General features: G+C 47.4%; 1 protein-coding gene across 6 annotated transcripts in view; it reads right to left on the minus strand.

The window, feature by feature from the left end:
• The window catches only part of LMF1 (lipase maturation factor 1), a 231,306-nt gene that overhangs the window by 62,675 nt on the left and 145,947 nt on the right, over window positions 1-22,684 (minus strand). For all 6 annotated transcript variants that reach the window (XM_064520068.1, XM_064520067.1, XM_064520066.1 and 3 more), the window contains exon 7: window positions 1,083-1,266. In XM_064520068.1, the coding sequence (XP_064376138.1) occupies window positions 1,083-1,266 (184 nt within the window). The remainder of the gene's footprint in view (window positions 1-1,082; window positions 1,267-22,684) is intronic.

Raw genomic sequence — 22,684 nt, forward strand, 5'->3', positions numbered from 1 at the left:
TGTTGTTGATATTATAGTTAATTTGTTGCTTAAATGCGGTTTATAAAAATATTACAGACACAACTGTACATCTGTTACGCAGCCCTGTGAAAAACAGACCAACGTTGCTTGTGCAGGCAATCTTCGCAAATAGGGCTGCTTGCAAAAATCACTTCAGAGGGGTACATCAGCCACCATAACCCCTTCTGTTAATTTAAAAAAACCCTTGTATTTGCTTTTCCGTATTCATAATATGAATATATGAGTCTGTCTCATGCCCGCTCTCAGGGAACTCCCTCCACGATGTCACGGTGCCCCTGCTGCCAGCGGTGGCAAGGAGAGCCGGACACCACAGCTCCGGGCAGCTGCTCCATGGGCCTTCTTTCTCCAAGTGGCCGCTGAGTGGAGAAAGACCATTTTCCCAGGAGCTGGGTCTCTTCTCCAGTCAGTAAAAGCATTACTGGAGCCACAGCAGATTGACAATGAATTTTGTTCTTTCTGGAAGTCTGGCCTCGTGTCCAGCTACTTACTCAACCAGGGAAGCAACGTGCCAGCAGCTGGAAGACGACCACGTCACAGGGGAAGGGAGAGGGCTGAGAGCGAACAAACACGAGAACTGCTTCTTCCAGCCTCAAAAATGAAATCCTTGCCCCAAGCCGCTCTGGGTGTTTCATTCCCGACTTTTAAATAGCCAAAAAAAAAAAAAAAATTTGCAAGATAAATTGTGCAGTTCCACGTTGCTTATTTGGGGCTGGGGTTTGACACTCACTGCAATGAATGCAACGAATACGAACTCTCAGGAGCAAAGATGTCAGAATTTTAGCTGCAGAGACTTATCCGCTCCAAGATAAATACACCTGCACTAACAACGTGCCCTCTAGTGGCAATAACGTGACAGACATTTATAAATTAGCTACTGTTTTTGCGCTCATCTGTCATCAATGCAAGATCCAGACAACCTTCAAACCACAGAGAAGGACCACGAAGGAGCAGTTACCTCCTTTCCCATACATGTTTGCTCCAGAAGGAGATGACGACAGTTTTCCAGACAAACATGCTGAATACACCTGTCTGCAACTTTTTTCCTTCCAGCAATAACTCACCGTATCTCAGAGGAAGCTGTTCTCCAGCCGCCCGCTTGACTTGCATCTGCGCCAGCTGGTCTTTCACACCTCCTTGCCTGGAGCTGAAGAGGAAGGCCAAGCTGGCGTCATCAAAGCAGGCGATGCTGGGCACGATGGTTAGCCAGTTGAGGAAGCTCAGGTTTCCACTCACAATGAGAAGCACCTGGACAGGAAAGAGCGAAGCACAGGGTACGGCAGGTGCTGGCAGCCGCTCGGCCAGCTCTCCAGGCACTGCTATCTGCAGCAGGGAAAGGAAATTCCACCTGCACCCGGGTTTGCTCTCTAAGAGCAAGCGTGGGTTTCAGCAAGAATTCCTGCTGCAATAGCTGGTTTGGAAACAAAGGAAATGAGAGTGTGCAAACGCAGTGGCCAGCTGCTCCGTGGTCACCGCGGTCACCCACTGCACCGACCTCAAATCAGCAGCCTCGGGTTGCTCCCGGCCGTCAGCGGCTTCGAGGAGACTCCACGGCCCCTGGGCCAAAGTGGCTCCCACCTCCGCGAGCTTTGCTAAATGCTCAGCGAAGCCCCGTTAAAAACGGCTTTGGAAAAACCCACGTGTGACCATTTACGCTCGATTGCTCCTGCACTGCCAGGCTGGCACCTCTTCAACCCTCTCCCGAGCTCTGCGTCTTCGGAGACACGAAAGGTGCCCGGCGGAGGGAACTCTGTCTCCTGCCGACCTTGGCACACCCTGAAAGCAGCACCTAGCAGGGAGTCGCTCGAGGTCCTCCGAGCCCGGGGCGACGACTGAAAAAACAAGCAACGTCGAAAAAACAAGCACTGTCAGACCTCCAGCTACGGCCTCTGCCACTGCTCCCCGAATCGCCATCGTCTCTGCGCCAGCGGCATCGGGGCCCGGGCGACGCCGAGCCCTGCCGAAGACGATCCCACGCCGTCTGCCCTTGCGGCTCGGCCGGCAACTCGCCTCGAGGGCTCTCTGCCCCGGCGGTTAACCTGGCTGGCAGCGCCGTCTCGCGTGCTTCGCAGATCTTCCTCTTCTTCGGGATTGCAGCGACGACGGCAAGCCCCCCCCGCCCAGGCCACCAGCCCGAATGCAGCCCGCTGACTCGCAGCGTGAGCTCTGCCACCGCTTTCGGGGGAAAAAGCGCAGCCAAAGTATAGGGTGACTTGATTTCCATAGCGCTCCCCGGGACCGCGCGGTGGTTTGGCTCCCGGGGAATTGGCTGCTTCCTGATCGTGCCTCCGTATCTGTGAAATCAAAGTTTCTGAAACCCTTCAAGAGGAAATATTGGAACTTCTAATTAAGGAGCAGCTCTTAACGATAAGACTGTGGCTTTTTTTTAAGAGTTTTTTTTTTTAATTTTAGCTCTTACTGCCTGTTTGTTAGAATGCTTTGCATGCGTAAGGCAAAGTGGAAAAATCTGCAAGCCTTCGGAAAAGTCTCTCAACACTCGCACGTATTGGGAAAGGGCTTTGTAGGCAGGGATTATTTTTTCTCACTGTTACAATGCCTTGACAAACACAAGGTACCTTCTTGCACCCCGGTTCTCCAGCACATCTAAACAAGCACGGAGCAGTCCTGTTTGGGCACAGCCCGTTTCGCCTTGGCCACAGATCACATCTTCCAGCACGTGGCTGTTTTACAGGTTATATGAGGTTATATGAAGTCACTTGCCGTTTCCATAGGCCAGCCGCAGGGAAGATGCAGCTACCCCTCTGCTCACAGCAAGCTACAACCCCCTCGCCCGAGCCCTTCGTTAGAGCGTCACGTAAACCTGGATGCACAGAAGCAGCTCTCCTTCCTTACTAGCATTGCTCTTCTTTCCAAGCTGCTCAGCCTTTCTGCAGCCCTAAGCTAAGCAAGCGGGACCCCGCGCCTCGGACACCGGCATTTCACCCCTCCGGCCCGCGGCTGGGACAGCAGAAGATGCTCAAAATTGCCGGACTCAAAATCTCTGCTTTGCTTTCACGCTCAAAGCATGTGTTTTTTAACCTAACGTGGCCAAAGCACTTACTCGTTCCCTGTTTCGTACGAGCGGGGCCCGCTGCCAGTTCAACCTTGCTGACACCACGGCTTGCACCAGCTGCACAATGCACAGGACGAACTTGCTTAAATGCCAGCAAAACAACGCGTCAGGCAGAGCCAAACCCAACACCGTTGCCATGAAGACACATCTGGGTTTCCCGAGCGCTGCCTGCCTTGCTGAACCGTCTAGCCATCGCGCGTGCAAAAAGGAACATGTTATAAGTGATTTAGCATGTTGGCATAAAACAATATATAGGAATCCATCAAAAAAAAAAAAAAAAAAAAAAAGGCAAGAAAAGAAAAGCAGCTGATGCCTGTTCAGGACTATTTGAGTTTTGAGACTGATATGAATTCTTGTCCCGTTAGTCATATTCCTTAGGCTTTAGCCCTAGTTATTCTAATTAACTAGCTGTTCCTTGGACACATTAAAGCAAAAAAGGAGGAAAAAAGAGAAGGAAATGAAGTAGTCTCACCATCTTGCCTATAAAAAAATGAGGTTATAAAGCTGACTTAATGTATTACACGTTGAAAAATAATGCCCTGATGTAACAAAGTCATTTATTTTTCAGACTTGAGGCCAGCTAATGAGAATTTTCCCCCATTCCAGCTGGGTTCAGAGTTGTAACCTTGATTGGTCCCACTATTATTTGTTTTAGAGAACACTTCACTATTCTCACAGCTGAACTTTATCTTTCTGTGAACTATTTACTCACAATTTTTAGCGCCTGTGGTCAAAGAACAGTTTCAAGGCTCCGAAAAACCCAAACGCACTAAACCACGCCACCGCAGCATCTCACCCGCGGGACGAGGAGTCGAGGCAGGGCGAATGGCCTTCCTCTCCAATGACCTTCATCATCCCCATCCTGCTGGCCCTCAGCCCGCCTCCCCCTCCGGGGCACCGAACATGCTACGAAGCTTTCGGAAACCCTGCACAACATGACAAGAGGAAGATGCTCAAGGACCGATCGCGGTCTCAGCCGCCACCGCTGACGACCACGGCTGCTCCTCGGGCCGCGTCGAACCCGAGGACGGTCGGTCTGTAGGGGAAACACTGCCCCTTCCACGGGCAGGCTCAAGCCAAACGCAACAAAATCCCTAGGGAGCCCGAGACCATCGCAAACTTTCTATGCCAGCTGCAGAGCCCATCCTCGAGTCCGCCTTCTCTAGCGTGTACAAAAAAAGCCGCAATGAACATCAAAACACCACGCCCCAAGGAAAGAGAACATCCCACTGACCCGTTGCAGCCGCTCGTCCCCTGGTGAAGGTGACGAGAGCTCGGGCAGAGCTCGGTGCAACCGCTACAGCACGAGGGCAGCTCTTTGCCTGCACACTGCAAAGTCTGCAACTGCTGCAATGTATTTTTTACATATTCCTTTACACCAGCCCTCGCTTTGCGTGAGGGACCAAACCTGCTCTGGGGCTCGCTGGAGAGCACGGCTTCCAGGGACGTGCCAATCACACGTGTAATTTCCCGGTGGGGACAAGGAAATGAGACCCCAGCTTTATTTCAGAAGAAGCCTGGTCGAGTTGCTTCCGAGGGCTTTTGGGCATCACCTGGAGCTGTGTTATTAGGATGCTGTACTCACAGAACACGAGGAGCTTCCAGCTGTAATATGGACCCGCTTAGCCTGGGCTTGCTAAAGCAGACTGTAAGAGGTCAGTTCCTGTCCTGCAGAAACCAAATCTAAACATACGCAACAAAGCACCATAAAAATTGGGATTTACTATGCCTGTGTTACAGGCAGAGAACGGAAGAGTTTTGGCACCTAATTCTTATTTCAAAGACACTCTCTGGGGAAACTTCCTTAGAGGCATTTATTTACTCAAGATCATACATGGAGTCTTGCAGCAGAGCCACAAATAGGACCCAAATTTCCCAAGTATAAATCCAATGTCTTAATTATGTCCCCCCCGCCTCCAGGAATCCCTCCTGGATTTCCTCCCTCCGGGAACTCTAGTCCCTGGAGTTTCCCTCTGGTTTATCCTGAAGTGCACTCAGCCAGCGTCACCTTTTACGGCCTAGAAAAAGTCTCAGTTTCCTACGTTTGGTCTCCTGTTGGGGCCCGACTCTCTGGAGCAAAAGGTGCGCTCCCATACAATTCTGGTCTGAGGACTTCCAACCAGCATTCAATGAAAAAGGACATACATTTTCTCATTAAAAATTAAAAACAAATAAATGTTAAAAGCACCATTTTTTTTGCTTCTGAGATCAGCACTTTTTTTTTTTAAATACAGTGGTTTGCAAGTTACAATTTTCTAAAATGCTGGCAGGACACTTAAGTAGCAGAGTCACACGATCCTAAAAAAGGGGGAGATCAGACCAATTACAGTGAGTAACAAAAGTCCTAACTACTATTTAGTAAAAAAAAATTACTTACTTATCCTGAGTTGGATAATTACCCAGAATTATGAAGGGAAAAAGTATTTAAATCTGAATTACATACACATGTTAAGTCCTTGAACATAATGTTGTACTCAAAGCAGTAAATAGGTTTGGAGTTTCCCCTTTGACCCATACGTGGTTCAGCTTTTCGTTCAATGCATATTAATTGGCCTGTGTTCATTAACACACTTTTCACTTAGCTACGTTGTTAGGAAAAGCTGATCCTTTTTTGATTTGATTTGCCTTGCACAATTGCAGTAACATTAAGAAAATAATTCTCCACTTTGCCACTTCTGCAGCGGATCATTTTACAGCTTTATAAGGAGTGACTGGGTGGTCCGTTAGACTTCTTTTTTTTTCAGTAGTGATTCACCTCTCTTTATTGCTTGGAAGTCAGAAGCAAAGATATCTTATTTCCCCCAGCCTTTAAAATCAGGGGATTCAAAAATAATATAAGTTTGGCGTTTTCTGGTCTGTGGGTGGAATCATGAACCTGACACATTTTTAACTTCGGTTACTCCAGCTGAACCTCGACGATCACCACCAGCCAAGGCGACTGCTGAACAGGCACCAACAAGCAAATTCCTAAAAGGGTTAATATCATACCCGGGTGGGAGGGGGGTGAGAACACTGTGAATCCCTGAGCTTTGCAAAAATAAACCTCCAAGGACCTCCCGCTTGAAGTCAATTAGCAGCAAAACAGACGGTTTGTCAAACACGCTGATGGCTAGCTGTCCCGGCAAACGCTTTCTTGGCCATTTTTGCGAAAGGCGTGTGTTATTTGATAGATCTGTCTGGCCAACGCTTAGACTGAAGCTGTGTCAGCTGCATTACCGCTGTCTTCGCAGTTGTGATCCTCTGAGCGCAGCACGGCCCAGGGTTAGGGCATCCTTGGCGAGGCAGACGAGGATTTGCCTTGGCTGACAGCACGCGTTGACCTAAACCCTTCTTTTTCTCCGTGAAACCTCCGCATGGCTCTCCCTGCCGGGATGGCGGCGCTGGGCTCCTCTCTTGGGGACGGTCCTCACCGCTCCTGGACGACACTGATTTCCCAGCACAGCTTGGCTTAGTTATGGGGGCAAAGACCCCGCACAAACTTATGCTAGATGACCATGCTTGGGATAAGTCACCAAACTGCACGTCACGTAATCATTTCAGAACCAGAGGCACCAAGCTTTGGACCATGCATGGCTTGGCCCTTCTCGGATGGTGCCATGATCTCCCGTCACACCTCCGCCAGGGCCGATGCGCTCTGCCCTCTTCCTTCGCTTGGCCATGATTTGCATTTGCTAAGTGTCTTTCTCTTGCTGGACGATATTTAAATGCACAATTATAACAAACAGATGGCATCAACCCCTGTGGTGATTTTTAAAAATTTTTTATTAAAGCACAGTATTAATCATGGTAATTGGGTAGGAACTTTAAGGTTATAAAACTACAGCATGTCTAATGAGCGAGCTCCTTATAGGAGGAACTGAGGTTTTTAATCTAATAATGTCAGTTTTATGGATTATGACTGGAGTTTTATGAAGTGTGATATGAAATACTGTGGATTCATGGCTCTCACTGGATTAATTTGGAAAAGTAGTTTTCCTGGTTCTAGGCCCAAAAACAATTATTCCTTACATTTCTGTCCCCTGCACTGTTACCAAACCCTCTGTCAGAAAATGGGCACCTACACCCATAACTTTTTTACAGGTTAGACTTCTTAGTTTGCCTGGTTTTTATTTTTTAAATCACAGGTTGTTATAAACATACAGTAGGTACTAGAAGCTCATATTCTTTGTAGCAGACTGTATATTTGTCCAGCAGGAACGACAACAATGGGCTGTAAACCCTTAAACGTGGTCTAGGGGTGGCTGCGAGTTTGTAGGCTAAGTCAGATCACAGGGACACGGTCACCATGTGGCACTGGAGCAGTCTGATATTACGTAATTTGCACAAAAAGAGCCCAAATGAGGGTACTCAGAACAAGTAGAGTTGATTTACCCCCCTTCATAACTTATTTACATGATGCCGTCTCTACTCGCTGCATCAAAGATGGTCTCTACTCCTCCATTTCCATCCACTGCCTCTTCTTTGCCCATCAATCCCAGTGGATTCAACCTTCCCTTGTGAAGCCAGTCTCTAGACCGTGGGCTGTTCGCGCTGCTCTCTGGATTTTCTCCAGCTGGTCCATATCTTCCCTGAAGTGAATGTCCAAAACTGAGCCGTGGCTTTTAGCCAGGGCTTTCCCAGCAACAGTCAGCATGAAGGATTCCTTCATGCATCTCGCTGGCGACCCCCATTACTTACATATCCCAGCAGGACATTCGCCCCTTTTGCAGGGGTGCAGCCCTCGAGCGTGTTGCCGTTCCCAGCCACCCGGACCTTTTTGGTGGAGTTGCCCCTATGCCATCGTCTCCCCTCCTGCACTCAGGAAAAAGCAGCTGCGCAAGCGCAGTGCATTACACTTAGCCCTTCCCACCCATATATGCTTTTTTATGCTGTAACCTCCAGTTTGTCAAGATTATTTTGAATTCTAATTACGTGCTCCAAAATACTGCCCATTCCATCTACCTTACTGTGGTCTACTAATTTAATGGGCATTATCTAATTCAATGTCATTAATGAAAACACTGAATATCACCAGATAGACTCCGTGGAAGCCCCCTCGATAAATCCTTCTGTTTGACAGCGAGCCATTGATAACTACTGAATAGAGTTTTCCAACCACTTTTGTCCACTGGATAGTATTTCCTACTTCCTACCGGCCCTGTTTTCTCGGATTGTTTATGAGATTTTATGTGAAACAGTTTCAAAAGCCTCACTAAAAGCATATATTGTTTATCCGCTATTCACATGCCTTGCTTTGTCGATGAAGGAAAGAAGATTGCTTTTGTACAGCCTGCTCTTGGCAAATCCACGATGGCTGTAGTCATCCCCTTGGTTTTTCTGAGATATTTACAAATGGCCTGTCGAGCATTTTTTACAGTATTTTTCCAGCAATGGCCCTGCAATCTCCCAGTTTTCCTTTTTTCCCTCTTTAGAGGACAGGTACTTCATTAGCTCTTCTCCATTCTTTCATTACTTCATCCACTTTCTATGAGTTCTCAAAGATAATCACTAATGCTGACAAGATTTCAACCGCCAGCTCTTTAAGAGCCCTCGATGGATTTCCTCCGGCTCGGATGATTTGAAAAGATCCAACTCAGCTAAGCACTCTCTAGCTCACCCCTACTTGTTGTTGAGGTCATTCTGCTTTATTACTGGTATTAATTATACCAACAGCCTCATCGCATGTGACTTCTTAGTGATGAATCTTACAAAAAGGTCACTAATCATTTCAAGATAAAACAGACTGCAGTTACCAATTCCAAAAAAACCCCAGGGAGAAAAACCCAATGTAAACCTCCTTCCTTGTATACAAAATAAACAACCACCTACTCACTCCATGCTAGTGAAAGTTGGCGAGAAGAGAAAATGTTTCATCTGTGCATTGTCAGAACAACAGTACCTGTCACGCGTGGACCTTTTCGTCATAGATCCCCAAAGAGCAACGCAGTTGGATCAGCTCAGCTGATCGGGACAGCTAAAATCCCTCCTCCCAAAAGACCTGCTACTCAGTCTCCAGAACTGAAGAACGCTCCTCAGCTGACTTTGTGTGTCACCAGAGAGGGAGTCAGCCTTTTAAACTGCTTTTTATGGATCTTTATGGAGGAACAGATGTGAGGCGGGATCCAAGGTTATCAAGGAAACTGCGTTGCATTCGCCGGAGCTATTGGGGAAAGCAGCTGCATCAGGCACTGGCAGGACCATTTGGTCCCCATCCCTTTCCATCCTACATATGACAACAACGCTGCTCTGCAACTACAAGGAGCTAATGGCAAGGACCCCAGCTGAGAGAAACGCCTGTATGAGACATATTTCCCCTTGTTGAGAAGAGACATTTCTGGTGGCAGCCAGAGAGAAGGAGGAGGTCAGAAATGACCCCAACCAGCCCCTGTCTTTGAGCAGAGGCGGCCAGTACTGTTGGGATGGGTGACAGGAAGGGAAAGAGAGATCGGCCGTTGACCACCTCGATCTGTTTGCCCCGTCCCCCAGCATCACTTCTGGCTTCTCTGACAGCCTCCTCTCATCCTGGCTTTTTTTCTGGGTGCACAGGGGCCGGGCTGGGTGACAGACGGGGGAGGGCATGCCGATGCCACTGGAATTGAAAGTAGAACTGCTACTGGCTGCGCTGGGAAGACTTCATCGCCCAGCGCTTCTGTGCCATCTGCGCGTGGGCTGGATCTCCCAAAAGAGAATTGCAGCTTACTCTTGGTGGACAGGAATTGCTGTGGTTTTGGTCAAAGAGTCATCTCTCCTCCTCTGAAACCTGTAGCCCCACCTCCAAGAATCCCCTACTCATACGACAAGCTGAAATGCCTAACATCAGAAGTTGGTCCTTCCTGTAAGAGATAGGAAGGACAAGCCTCAAAAGCCAAATTTGATTTTAATGTGCCTCCAGTTACTTGCGTACCACGAAAACACAGCCTCCCACAAAAAAAAAACAGGCTATCATTCCCCCATCTGGTTTCAGTTTGAAAAATACTTATATATGTAGTTTTTCCCAAAAGTTATTGTAGGCACGGGCAAAAAATTCCCATTAAATGACAACAGCAAGAACATTTAATTTTCCCCTATTATTAATTTAGCCTCTTGTTAACTTCTTAACTCAATATTTGCATGAGGATTTAATCTCTGCTTTGCAGAGCTATTTAGTGCAGAACAATACATAGGAAAATAATTACCTCTGTCCACTTGCTCTGTTTTATACAGCAGATAAAATAGTTTTTTTGAATTCCACAGAAATTCAGAAAGCTCTTGGAAGTACCAGGAGAACAAGGAGCAAAGGCGAGGTTTGAGAGAAGCACAGGGTTTGACTTCAGTTTACTTTTGAACACTCAGTGAATTAGCTGATCTCCACTTAATACCCATTACAAAGAGCAGGCCATGTGCATTTCTATTTCTTTTCTTTAAACACCATCAGGTTTTGCTTTCGCAGCACCGAAAAGCCAACAAGTTAATCACAACGTGGTTAAGCCAGGCTGAACCACAGCCTCTCACCTGAGCGGGACGCATCACACCAAACCTAGGTGAGCTCTCTGCAGCACGCCGTTTGCCTGCCACACTCTTGCACCACAAAATACCTGTCTTAATTTTCTACCCCCATAAAATTCTGACAATCAAGACATAATATACAAGTCAAAGGAGGGTTTTTTTCCTTCCCTCTCCCAAATACAGGACTCAAAAAGCCTTTAAGCATTTTCTCAGCTTCAGGCACAGAAAGCAAACTGCCTTTTCCCACCCTTTACTTGCCAGGAGAACACCTGAAGTCAGGACCCTCCTCAGCGATCTCCACCATAGGTGCTGGTTGCCTGGAGATGTCCCAGATGGGTAGCAGGACACCTACCCAGCCCACTTAGAATATTGCGGAGCCACAAAATAGCCCAAATTTGATATCCTGAACGTTATTTCATAGTCAAGGGCTGAGTATTTCCTTCCCACAAGATGATAGGAGAGAACCCACACCTAATTATTACACTTAATACAGAAATAAGCAAATAATGAACTTTGCGATGTCCAGATAAAAGGTATTTTAAGAAAGACCCTTGCACAGTGGTAGGCAGATGCTGCATACCTCTAGTTAGTGGATGTTCACGCTGAGATGATTAAATATATGCAAATGATTGATTTGGAGACAGAGAAATTAGCTAGAATTTGAAGCATTTTATAATTGACATGTTATATACAGATTTTTATTTTCCTGAATGGCTATGATTGGGGGCTTCAACAACTACATTAAAATATCCTAAAAAACAAAGACCCATATTTACTCCCTAAAAATCAGAAGTCTGTCTATAATATTTATAAATACTTATACTGTTAGAGACTCCCCTGAACTTACAAGCTTATAATGGAAATATTGAGGAATAAAATAACGAGAGGCACAAATGCAATCGTACAGCAATCCTCCTAAAACTTGGTCTTGAACTGGGTCAGATTTTGACATATTACAAATTGCACTGTAAGGGGTTTGCAATCCTCAGCCTAAGTACCTGGTCTAAAGTTACAAACAGAATTGTGCTAAAGCAATTGGGAACTCAAACCTTTCCATTCCTGTTGTATATGACATTTGTTCTTGATTGAAATGTGAACCAATATAAATGTTTCAATCTATGCTCACTTTTAATTTGGAGTTATATGAACCACCTACTGTCGTTCCCACAGATTAGGGGATTTGACTGAGGAGCATTTCTATGGATAAGCACAACTTCCAGGTTTTCAATGGAAAATATTTTAAAGAGAAGTAAGAGAGCAAAAGAGAAATAATTGTATATAACCTTCCAAAAACCTCACACTTTGGAATTGAACCTGATCTCCAGCGATTAGCGGTCAGGAGAACCATGCAAGGATGGTGGCACAGGGCAGGCTGCCGCTCCGAAACACCCAGACCCGGCTAGTTGGGGAAACATGATGCTGAGGAAGGGCCTGACCCAGCATGGTGAATTCCTCGAAGGCTGTAAAACACACGTGGGGAGAAAAAAAATCACAAAGCACCAAAAACAGAGAGCAAATCTGTGGGGATGAGATTGAAAGGGTGGTCTTCACTGCTCCAGCTTTGCATACATCCATTATCGCCCAGGAAGGCGGCACAAAGCGTAGGTACCACGAGGCCCTTGTAGGCTTAGGTGGGATTTTAAGCAGTCCAGAGGCTTCCTACTGGGGGATGATTTTAGTTTGATTACTAGAATTCGGCCTTCTAATGGTGATTTTCAACCAAACTCCTTCTCTGTAACAGTCTCCATGTTTATTTATGGTCAAGGATCTGTTGGGACAGAAACGGGATCTGAAAGGTAGGTTCAGCTGAAGCAGAAAATGCCCATCTCACACCTGGTCCTGACTAACAATCTGGTTCTGCTCCCACCTCCCTCTTCCTGTTCTGACCCCAAAACCACTTCCCAGCTTTGCCGTGCTCCGCACAGTGAACCATGACTTGCATGGAAAAACCTCTGAAGCTGTCACCCTTTAAAATCAAGGGCAACTTGTGCAAATCAACCTTTCTTACATCTACCACATGGTGCATAATAGTTCATATAAATACAACAAGACGCAAGTGCCACAACACAAACTGCGTTTTCCTTCAGTCGATTGACTAGTGAAGAACTTCACATCATCGCAAAGTGGTTTCCATAAGCAGATACCGAACCACAGTTTTCAGACCCGAGGCACGTGCTTGATTCTACCTCCTCATCTGCACTGTGATAAAAGTCCAGTATTAAAAGGGTTAAATTTAGTTTCTTTTCCTTTCTTTATCACATAGCACAAGAACTCAGAGCCAGTATTTCTATTCCAGGAAATTTTATACGTTTAACTCAATTACTCAAGTATTGTGTGTGAATTTAGGATCAGTTGCTTGCTTTGGGTCTGAAATACAAGCTGACTCCTCCTGTCCTACTCCTTCAGAGCCTGGAGATGTCTTCGAATTACTGACTTTGACACATTTATTCTACTCTGCAGCTTTGTTATGTAAAATACCTCTTGGTGTTGCTTGATCGATTGACTCTTTTGCTGGAGGCTACAGTGTTCCACATTAATATATTACAGGCTAAATAACTGCCGAAGGACTGTTTATGTAAGTGCTGGAACAATATAAAATGAAAGAATAATTTTACAGAAGGAAGGAATTTTTTGCTACTCTGTTCTGAATTATCAACATCTTTCCATCCTTGATGGTAAGGTTACTTCCTAAAGGGAGAAGCTCTCACAAATATATTTAATAGCAAAAATCTTTCAAAACTTTTTTTTTTCTTAAACTAAAGGCCAATGAGCACGGGCCAGCGAATCTCAGTGAGCTTTTCAGCAGCATCCTACAGACGGGACCATTTGGAGATATTTTCTTCTTGATTTTATTCTAATTTGCTCCAAAAGTTGGCCTTAGTGGAAGGCTTCTTAGATTAAGATGTTGCTTAGGAGAAGGAAGGCGGAATCGTTCTTGAGGTAAGACCGAGCCTTTTAGGTTGGGACAGAGAGTTTCTCCAGGGAGAGACTTGTCATCCCAAGGAAAGACGGTGGCAAATCATCCTCTCTGCAGAGCTCATACCTGCAGGTGAAGTCAGGAACAATTCTGACTGCTCACCAAAAAGCACCTTAAAGCCAAGTAAAGGGCGGGAAGCACCGATTCAATACACCAACCGTTAGCAGAAGACTTTGCAGATCAGCACCAGGACAACCGTCTCAGGAGAGGCTGGAGCAGGAGGAGGCAGAACTACCCAGAGCGAGTGGCCTCCTTGCTCTGTACCAGCATGAGATCAGAATCTGGCCCTGATTCAGTCCTGAGAAAACCGTATTAGCATGTAATTATGGGGCCTTGTGTGGACTTTGAAACGGGATGTAAAACCAAGTTCCTGATTACTCGTGGTCATAAAAGAGACCATGGAATTTTCTGCAGAGCCAGGAGAAGTGGGCAGGATGCAGAAGATCTCAACCCAAACTTCAAGTCAGGTTGTTATACTCAGCGCACCTTAGTCCTCCGTGGAATTGCTGCTGGATCCTGCCGCCCTCACACACTCTCCCTCCGATGCACCGGCAGTGCTGGCACACAGCTGAGGAGCTGTGACGTCCCACCCTAAATATGGCTGCATTTTAGACAGCTTTGAACGTGTTGGTTCCAAAATGCTGTAGGATCCATCCACATGACACCAGGGCTATGGAAAACCAGATTATCGTTACAACAAAGCATGCCTGGATTTCTTCACTCAGCGCAATAGCAGTGCTCGTTCCAGTTAGCTCATTTCATCAATAAAGTCAAACAGCGTATTAAAAAATTTCTACATCTATTAATGGTCCAAGCGTTTCACTAACCAGCTCCGTCCTGCTCATTAAAAATGCTTTTTATAGCAAACGTAGAGTTAAAGTCCAGGAGAAGTGCTCTGTTTCAGTGGTATCTCCAGCTGGATTATGCTGGAAGGAGACCCAAGCCATGCACGCGGGAGAGACGACGGGTCCTGCCTTCCGTCTGCATCCCCCCGCATCCAGTCGGAATTTGAGTGTTTGTCAAAATATTGCCCAGGACAGGTCCAGCTCTGAGCAGCTTCTCCGGGAACCCTGTTTCCTGGAGAAGGTGTTTCTTGTCCTGCTTCTCCTAGGAAGGACCCAGCTCCCGGCCCGAGCGCAGGCTGCCCTGGAGCCCGGGTTCCTGTTCAGCACGCCTGAATAACGTCACTCTGATCTGCAGCATAGCATCAAAACTTGTCAGCACTGAACTAAAGTGTTCTCAGAATGAAACAACAGAAGACCTTAACAGAGAGCTCTTCTCTGCGCTGGCTAACAATTAGCACCTGGTCTGTAATATTAAAAGCAACTTTCTTACTAAAAAATGATTTAAGAATGCACTCATGAAGAACTGTTTCATAGCTTCCTTTCAAACCGGTTTCGAATTTGAGCTAGACACCTAGTAAATAGCATTACAGCTTTAAAAAAATAACACTAAATATAACCGTGTGTTTTGGAGAGCGCTAGCTGGACCGGGCGATACTTGCCTAGTCAAGTTGTTCTGGGAGCATTTTGCCGCAGGTTTTTATTTTTCCTCTCTGCTGAGGTCTGCTACATACTCAGATATTAAGACATCATAAGAAAAATTCCAACGTGGCAATTAATCATCAACTGTCATAGTTTTCCATAAGGTGCAAATTTAGGGTTATAAAACTGTCAAAAACCTAAAAAGTTACATGGGCTGCTTGTGCCGCTGGCTAGATGCACTTCTGGAAGCGGACGCAGACAAATACTTGCGGTGCTGTTGGCTCGCAGAGCCCGGGAGCAGCCGGGACGCGGATCCCAAACGGCCCCGGCCGGCCCGGCTCCCGCGGGAAAGGGCACTGCCGAGAGGTGCGCACGGCCTCGGCCCTCGCTGCCTTTGCGTTGAGAAGCACCTGGTCGAGCAGCTGGTCTGCTCCAGGAATCACAGGCGCTTCGGGCACGGCAGGTTTCAGAAGACCGAGAGCAGGTTACAGCTTCGCGGGCTCTTCCCTTCCCACCACCTTCAGAGTGCAGATACTGCAAGGACAAACCTGTGCCGCGGCTTGACGCAGGAGTTGGTCAAACCACAGATGCCGTTTCGTTTCCGCTAAGAGCAAACGTTATCTCCTAATATTAACGCATGTTAAAATATTATTCGGCAAAAGCATTTTTCACCCTAGTAGAAACTATCATGGTTTGGGCTCTATCCCATCCTAATTGCAATCTGTAAATAGCAACGAACCAATAATTTGCTCACAAATTACTACAGCTCAGCTCACAAATTACTACAGCATCATGGTAAAGTCCAGAGCTCCACTGTAAAAGATTGCAGATGATTATTTAATTACCAATACAAAGTAGAATAGTATTAAGACTGGAAAGTGAGAGACCCTTTTCCACCATACCCTCTTCTCTGCTCATTAGGACATTCTTCACCGAGAGACACGTAGGTTCAAAATTCGCTCTGCAAGAAATGATCTAAATTAAATCCTGATCTCCCAAATCCAGGATCAGTCTGGAGTCACATGGAACTGTTTATGTCCCCTGATTGAAGGAATGCTCAGATACTGCTGGCAAAAATACTTCGATTCCCTTTCCACATACAGTCGCTGCAGGCTCCTTTGAAATTCACTTTTTCTATAACATTTAGAGGGATCTAACAACTGCCAAAGTAAGAGCAAACCCCATTAGAGAAGGAGAATGAAATCTGTTGTGATAGAGAACATTTTGCACAGTATCTGTCCAGGTCTTGGTAAAATTTGGATTAAGGTGGCATTACAGACAGCATATAGGGAAAACAGTGCTCTTTGGAATAAATTTAGATGGGAGGGTTGAGTACCTCAAATCTCAGACAGTCCTGACACACGGAAATGGGATCTGGATCCTGAATCCCTTTCAAAACAACTCAGATCCAAGGTTTTGGTTTGACCAATTGTGGAGACGGAGCAGCCAGCTGCAAAAGCTGGATCAGGATTCCAGTCCCAAAATGTGCTGGTATTTCAATCCCAACAGTGATTCAAACTCATCTTTTCCTTTTAAAGTTAAAAGTAAAGGGCATGACCACATCCGCAGGCACAGGGAAAAAGCAGGGAAAAAGTAAAGGGGATGTCACATCTGATCAGCTTGACACCGTGGTGGAAAACATTGGTGGCTTCTCTGATTTATATCTTTCTGCAGCTACTTTCTTTGCCTCATTAAAGCACATAATTTCTGTAACTCTAAGCTCTTAGCAACATCTGCAGTAAAATATTTAACTTGGGTTGGCTACTCAGTGTCACTGAAAGCCAAGGCTGGGCGTATTTCAAAATCCCGGATGACCTGGATTTTTCCACCCAACCAACCTCTCGCAGCACGTTCTGGAGCTAATACATGCACCAGTTCAGCTCCGCATTACTGGGCCATCAGCTTTCGCAAGCTCTGGCAAAGTAGGAAACACTTGCGGTGTGAAAAAGCACCAAGAAAAAAAATAACCCCATGCCTTAGCTGGGGTTGGTTACCATTCGATTTTAATAAAGAAAACCTGAAAAAGCCTCAGGGGTAAAAATAAAATAAATTATATGAATGTAAAATTTTTAGTAGAAGCGATGTGTTAATAAAAAAAAAAAAACGGAATAGGTGAAGAGCAGTTATTGTCTGCATTTTGCAGACACAGATGTCTGCAGAGGCTTCTGGAAAGGAACTAAAACAGGCTGGAAGCTGTGACAACTACATGGCACAGCAGGCCAGCTTGCCGACAAGCTGCTCCGTGTATCTACAACACGATTTGAAGTGCCCCACTGGTGAAGGGGAAGCCTTTGCTAAACTTTGAGGCCAAAAGGAGGAAAAAAAGGGCATTTTACCTGCATCCCAGGCGGCAACGTAGCTAGCCACAGGCTGTCCGTGGTGGGGACTTAAGCGAAATGCAAACGAAGTGCACATTGGACAAAACCAGATATGCTTAAGAAAGCAAAAAAAGTGTTAAATCGCACATTTCTATGCTGCCATCTGCGGCAGGTCCTTCTCAGCGTTCGGGCACCTCGCTCCTAATTCAGTTTACAACGGGAATGAGGTGCAAATTATGAAATGATCAAAAACGGAGAACTTCCAACCATTCCCCTCCGCTCGCAGGAGCTGCTTGTGGCAGTTTAGCCCTGCAGAGCAATAAATCCATATGAAAAGCCGGGGTCCCGTTTTTAGGTTTGCAGAGCAAGGCAGAAGAGGTGACAGTGTCCGAAGGGACGTTGGCCAAAGGATGAGCTGTGCGTGCGGGATAACTAACAGCCGGCAGTCTGCACACGCGGCACACGAGGGCTGCAAAAGCTGCCTCGCTCCGACAGGGAGCTTTGAAGATCCCAGCCCCAGAGAGCCCAGGACGGCGGGTATTTCCTGGTAGTATCACGCTTCTTTTCCCAGCACAGCTTTGGCCTGTGTCAGATGGGATCACATGAAATGTAGATCCCGGAGGATGCTGGAGAGGAAGCAGAAAATGCCACCCACTTCCAAGGTCACAGCTGCAAGGAGATCCCTGTTCACGCTGCTGCACTGATCACTTACATATGAGATGAACCTTGGAAGAATAATAAAAATATATGTATATTAGAATATTCCAGGCAGAGCTGTCCCAATACAGCCTTGCTGCTGGCGGGGTAACTCGGCCATGAGCCTTCGCATCGACAAGAACCTAATGGCAGCTGCAATGTTATCAAGAAGGGTCGCACTCTTGGAAAAAAACTGCACTGGGCTTGAGCTTTTCCAGCTCAAAATAATCTCCAGCAGAGGATGAAATACATCTGCCTGTCCCTGAGTAAGTTCCTATGCTCCAAAGTGGGCGTGTGACTCATTCCACAAAAACCAAGTGCATCGACATCAGCCATGCAGCTCGTTTTCAAAGGTTACTCATTATTCACTAGCAAATTAGATTTGTCAACAGACAGCGAGAGTAAAAATTCAGCATCGCCTGGTCCTGTGACTCAAACAGCCTCATCTAGCAAAAGGGAATAACGAGCTCTTTGGAGCTGGGTGACAGCCAGCGTGACACTAAGACGGGGACGACACGGACCACAGCGTCCAGAGCTCGCTTGGTACTTGCCGGTGCTGCTGCAACGGTGTTTGAAATCACCGCGATGGGAAGGGAGCAGGGAACCAGCAGGAACCAGGACACGGACAGGCTGCTGCGAGCCAGCGCCGAGCTGGGAAGAGATGCACAGAGCATCGCTGGCCCGGTTTTCCCATGCCTTCATTTACGCCCTGGCCCGGGATGCTACGTACTTCAGACCTACATTGTTTTGGGTGGTTTTAGTATGACTTTGTAGCTTAATTTCTTCTGACAGCGAGAAGGAACCCTTAAGGTTTCTTAAACCAAAATGTTTACAAGCGAGTGCCAGAGAGAGACCAGTCCAATGTGGCCTGCGAGCAGCCAGCCCCTCTGCTGCAAAATTACACGATAGAGCGCAGGACGTGCCACAAGACATCAATCTCCCGACGCGCAATTTTACCCTTGAAATCGCTCCGAGACAGATACATGAGCAGCGCAGACATGACTGAGGGAAGTTTAATGAAGCAGCAAATTACAGCTCTGCCCAGGATTTTCCACCCGGGATACCACATAGGTATTTCCCAGTAGCGGCTCATCGGCAATTGCGGTCAGCGCAGCTCCGTTCTGGCGTCTTGCGGTGGCACCGCTGCTGTCACGGTACTGGTGGCCACGGGTGCCAGAGCTCCGACAGGGCCACATCGGGCCACTGTCACCGAGGAGACACAAGAGCGGTTACACTCGAATACAACCACGGTGTCTGCCCCGGCCCCCGGCCAGCCCCCAAGGAGCTCTCTGCTACCTGCCCGGAGGCGTCCTGCTTCTCAGCCTGGTCCCGATGACCAGCCGCGTTGCCTGCTTTGGTCCTGCTCCGGACAACCCACGGGCTGTCACCAGCCTCTGAGCTGGTCAACATCCATGAATCATGAGTGTCTGGGACTTTTCCAACACTTCCCTTTCAGATCTCCAGCATCTTCCAAAATCAGTAAAGGGCAGATGCTAAAACAGAGGCAAGAGAAGAGCCCTGCTGCAACAGAGTGCCTTTGGAGGGAGGACCAGGGAGCAGAGCCCTTTCGAGATGATCACAGGTGAGATGCTTAGCTGCTCACACTCCCAGCAACCTCTCTTAGAAGGGAACTGAGCTTTGGAAGACGATCACCGGGGAGCGAGCTGCACTCAAAGGAGCATCAGATCCACTTCTGCCCTGATCTGCTCACGGACATCCCTTCACATCCCCAGACACGATTATCTTCCCAAGTCATTTATGTTTTAAGTAAAGGTATAGACTATTTTGACTGTCATTGAAGGGATGGAGGTTTCCACGCAAATACATACTGTGTCTTTAGCAGAAGTGAGGAAAAACACCGCGGAGAGGGAAACAGCAGAATTGCCACAGGCACCTCTGAAGCGTTCCCCTACCAGGGCATCTCCACCAGAGCACATCCGAGAGCACTTACTGCTGAAGCAGCCAAAGGAAAACACCACGAGGGCTCTTATCACAATACTGGACGTGTGTGGAGTATTTCATTTGGCACTCACTGGAGCTCTCATCATCTTTTCCTTTATGATTAATATTAAACAAGTCATATTCCTTATGGAATTTCCTAACTGTGTCTGTTTATATTGTTCTCTACATTGTAGTTAATATTTTAAGATTGACTCTCTTTTATTTCTTTTTTTCACATTCATGTGTTTTTCCTCATTTTATAAATTAGGTTTCTTGTTTAGTAGCCATGACAACATCTGACTGTGGTGGTTACACCACAGACTGGGGCTTTTTTTTTCTCCCCCCAAAGCTGCCTTAGAAAAAAAATACCCCTTGAATAAATAGAAGGATAAAATCAAAGGGGCAAGTTCTGCGCTGACTCCTCCTCCTTTCCCTCCAATGACCCACTTCAACAAGGCTTCCCAGCATGGTGGGTGAGGACTCATTTGGCTTTAATCCTGCAAAGTCTTATCCACTTAGTTAACTTCAATGGGAATACTCTGAGCACATCAACTGAAACACATATGTAAGTCTTTAAAACCTCGGGGCCTGTGCTGAGAGGCAGAAAGGCAGAAAGCTGGAGTCGCGTTTTCTTTCCGGGCGTTGATCTTTGCACGACAGCTGAACGCCGGTGGTGCTGGCGGGGTAGTCGCGGAGGGGCACCGCTCCGCAGGTGAGGGGCTGAGCGGGTGACGAGGGGGTGACGCGCTGTATTTCAGCATTAAAAGCTGGACGCAGGCTCGGCTGTATTGCACCACGGTATTTGCACACTATCACCGCGCTGGTGGTTTGCTGTCGGCTCCTGAACACCAAACGCGACGTTGCACAGCGTTCGGATCGAACGGACAGGCAGCGTTCAGCTCTAAATTAAAAACCCAGTTGTGTTTTGGGTCATGCGAAGCCTCAGCTTCGGGCCTTGTACCCACCCGTCAGACACGTCCGACCAGAACGTATCTGCCCAGACCTGGACCCGGCCTTTGCAGGCAGCTCCCTCTTCCTATTGCCTCCACAGCCTTGCACCCGGCTCCGAAACCCGTCCCGTCTCACGTTGGCCATCTCCGTTTCTGGCCCATCTCCGCTAACGAACAAACACAACACTCTCTGAACGGCCGCGGACGCTGCTCCCCTGCCCCGCGAGCACATCCCACGCCTGGAAACCTCCTCCGCGGGAAAGCGGGAACCACCACGGCTCTGATTGCCCACGGCGGCTCCTGCATCACTCTCTCGCTCCGGCCTCTTTGCAAAACCCAACCTGCTTCTCGCTTGAGGCTGGCAGCGGCAGCGGCCTCTCCTTTCGGAGCTGAGGGATCACGAAACAGCCCCCGCTTAGCAGCTGTGTCCTGCCTGCGAAGCAGGGCACGCACGGGGCAGGACCCTGGACCGCCGTTAGCAGGACGGGGTAATTAACGGCTGCCTGTTTATCAGGGCAACCTGGAGATCAGGCAAAAGAAAACTCAAAGCAAAGTGGCATTACACAGAGTTTTGTGACCTAGGGAATACTGTTTTTGTGAACTAGGGAACGACATTATATTTCAGCCTTTTAGGATGTTGGCAACCAGTAGTTTGGAGGAATTCATGCTTTTGAAAAAATTAGTGCATGTTTTTAGACCTCTCCCACGAGCACAGTAAATTGCGATGGGTTATGGATCTGTGTTTACCAACGGTGAGAGATAACCGAAACTCCACGTTTTACACACTGAACATAAAATACCAGTTACACTGGGAGCCAACCACACGGAAAGCAACCCTGAACCAGGAGGAGGCAACGGGGAAGGGAAAAGCCGGGAATGTAACAAAGGAAGATGAACCTCCAGTGCGGCCGAACCTCTGGGAGCCCCGAGACACCGCGTCCAGATGTTCGGAGGTCGACGTAACCTGATTCCAAGAAGGAAGAGGATGTGTTTCTTAAAATTCCCTGTTGTGTTTTAATTTACTGCAGTCTTGCAGAGGACGCATGTGGTGATCACAGGTGGAGTTTTAGATTGACCATAAACATGAAGTTGGGGGCAAAAGACTCGAGCCATTCCAGCTCCCACTGCCAAGACGGTTGAGGTACAGATTTCCATGAAAACATCTCTCTCCCTTCCCCTACGCTCCAGCAATCAGTAATTGGGGCCTAGAGGAAAATCCTCCGGGAGAGACACTGCAGGCACCACCAACCCCTTTGCTTAGAGCAACGGGACCGGTGCCCCGAGCCGGTATGATGAGCTGCTCGCTTCTTTTGGCTGCATGGAGAGGGAGGAGGGGAAGGAGCATAGGATGGCCGATAACATCTGAAGCTCTAGTTCTTATCTATGGTTACATTTCTTCTAAATACTCACAGGAAAATGATCTCTGCACTTCCTTAGGACCCTAACGCCTGCCCCTGAATACTTTGCAGGGAGGAAAGAAAAACATTGGCCTCATAGTGTCTCTGGCACCATCCCATCTGCCCACTGAATCACAGCAGCTGAGCTGATTTTGATGCATTAGGTTTCCCAGCACCCCTCCCCCAGATCCTGACCCTTTTACCTTGGCTTTGCTCCCTTCTGAGGTTTCTGGCCCACGGTAACGCTCAGCGTTGATTAGGAGAGCGGGCGGATTTGCCATTGCTGCCCCAGAGGGATCTGAGGGGGGATTAGAGCTGGTTTTCAAGAGTTGGCCATGGAGCAAATGACGCTACTGATGCAATGAA

The sequence above is a fragment of the Dromaius novaehollandiae genome, chromosome 14, assembly GCF_036370855.1.
Source record: "Dromaius novaehollandiae isolate bDroNov1 chromosome 14, bDroNov1.hap1, whole genome shotgun sequence".
In the NCBI taxonomy this organism is placed as follows: Eukaryota; Metazoa; Chordata; class Aves; order Casuariiformes; family Dromaiidae; genus Dromaius; species Dromaius novaehollandiae.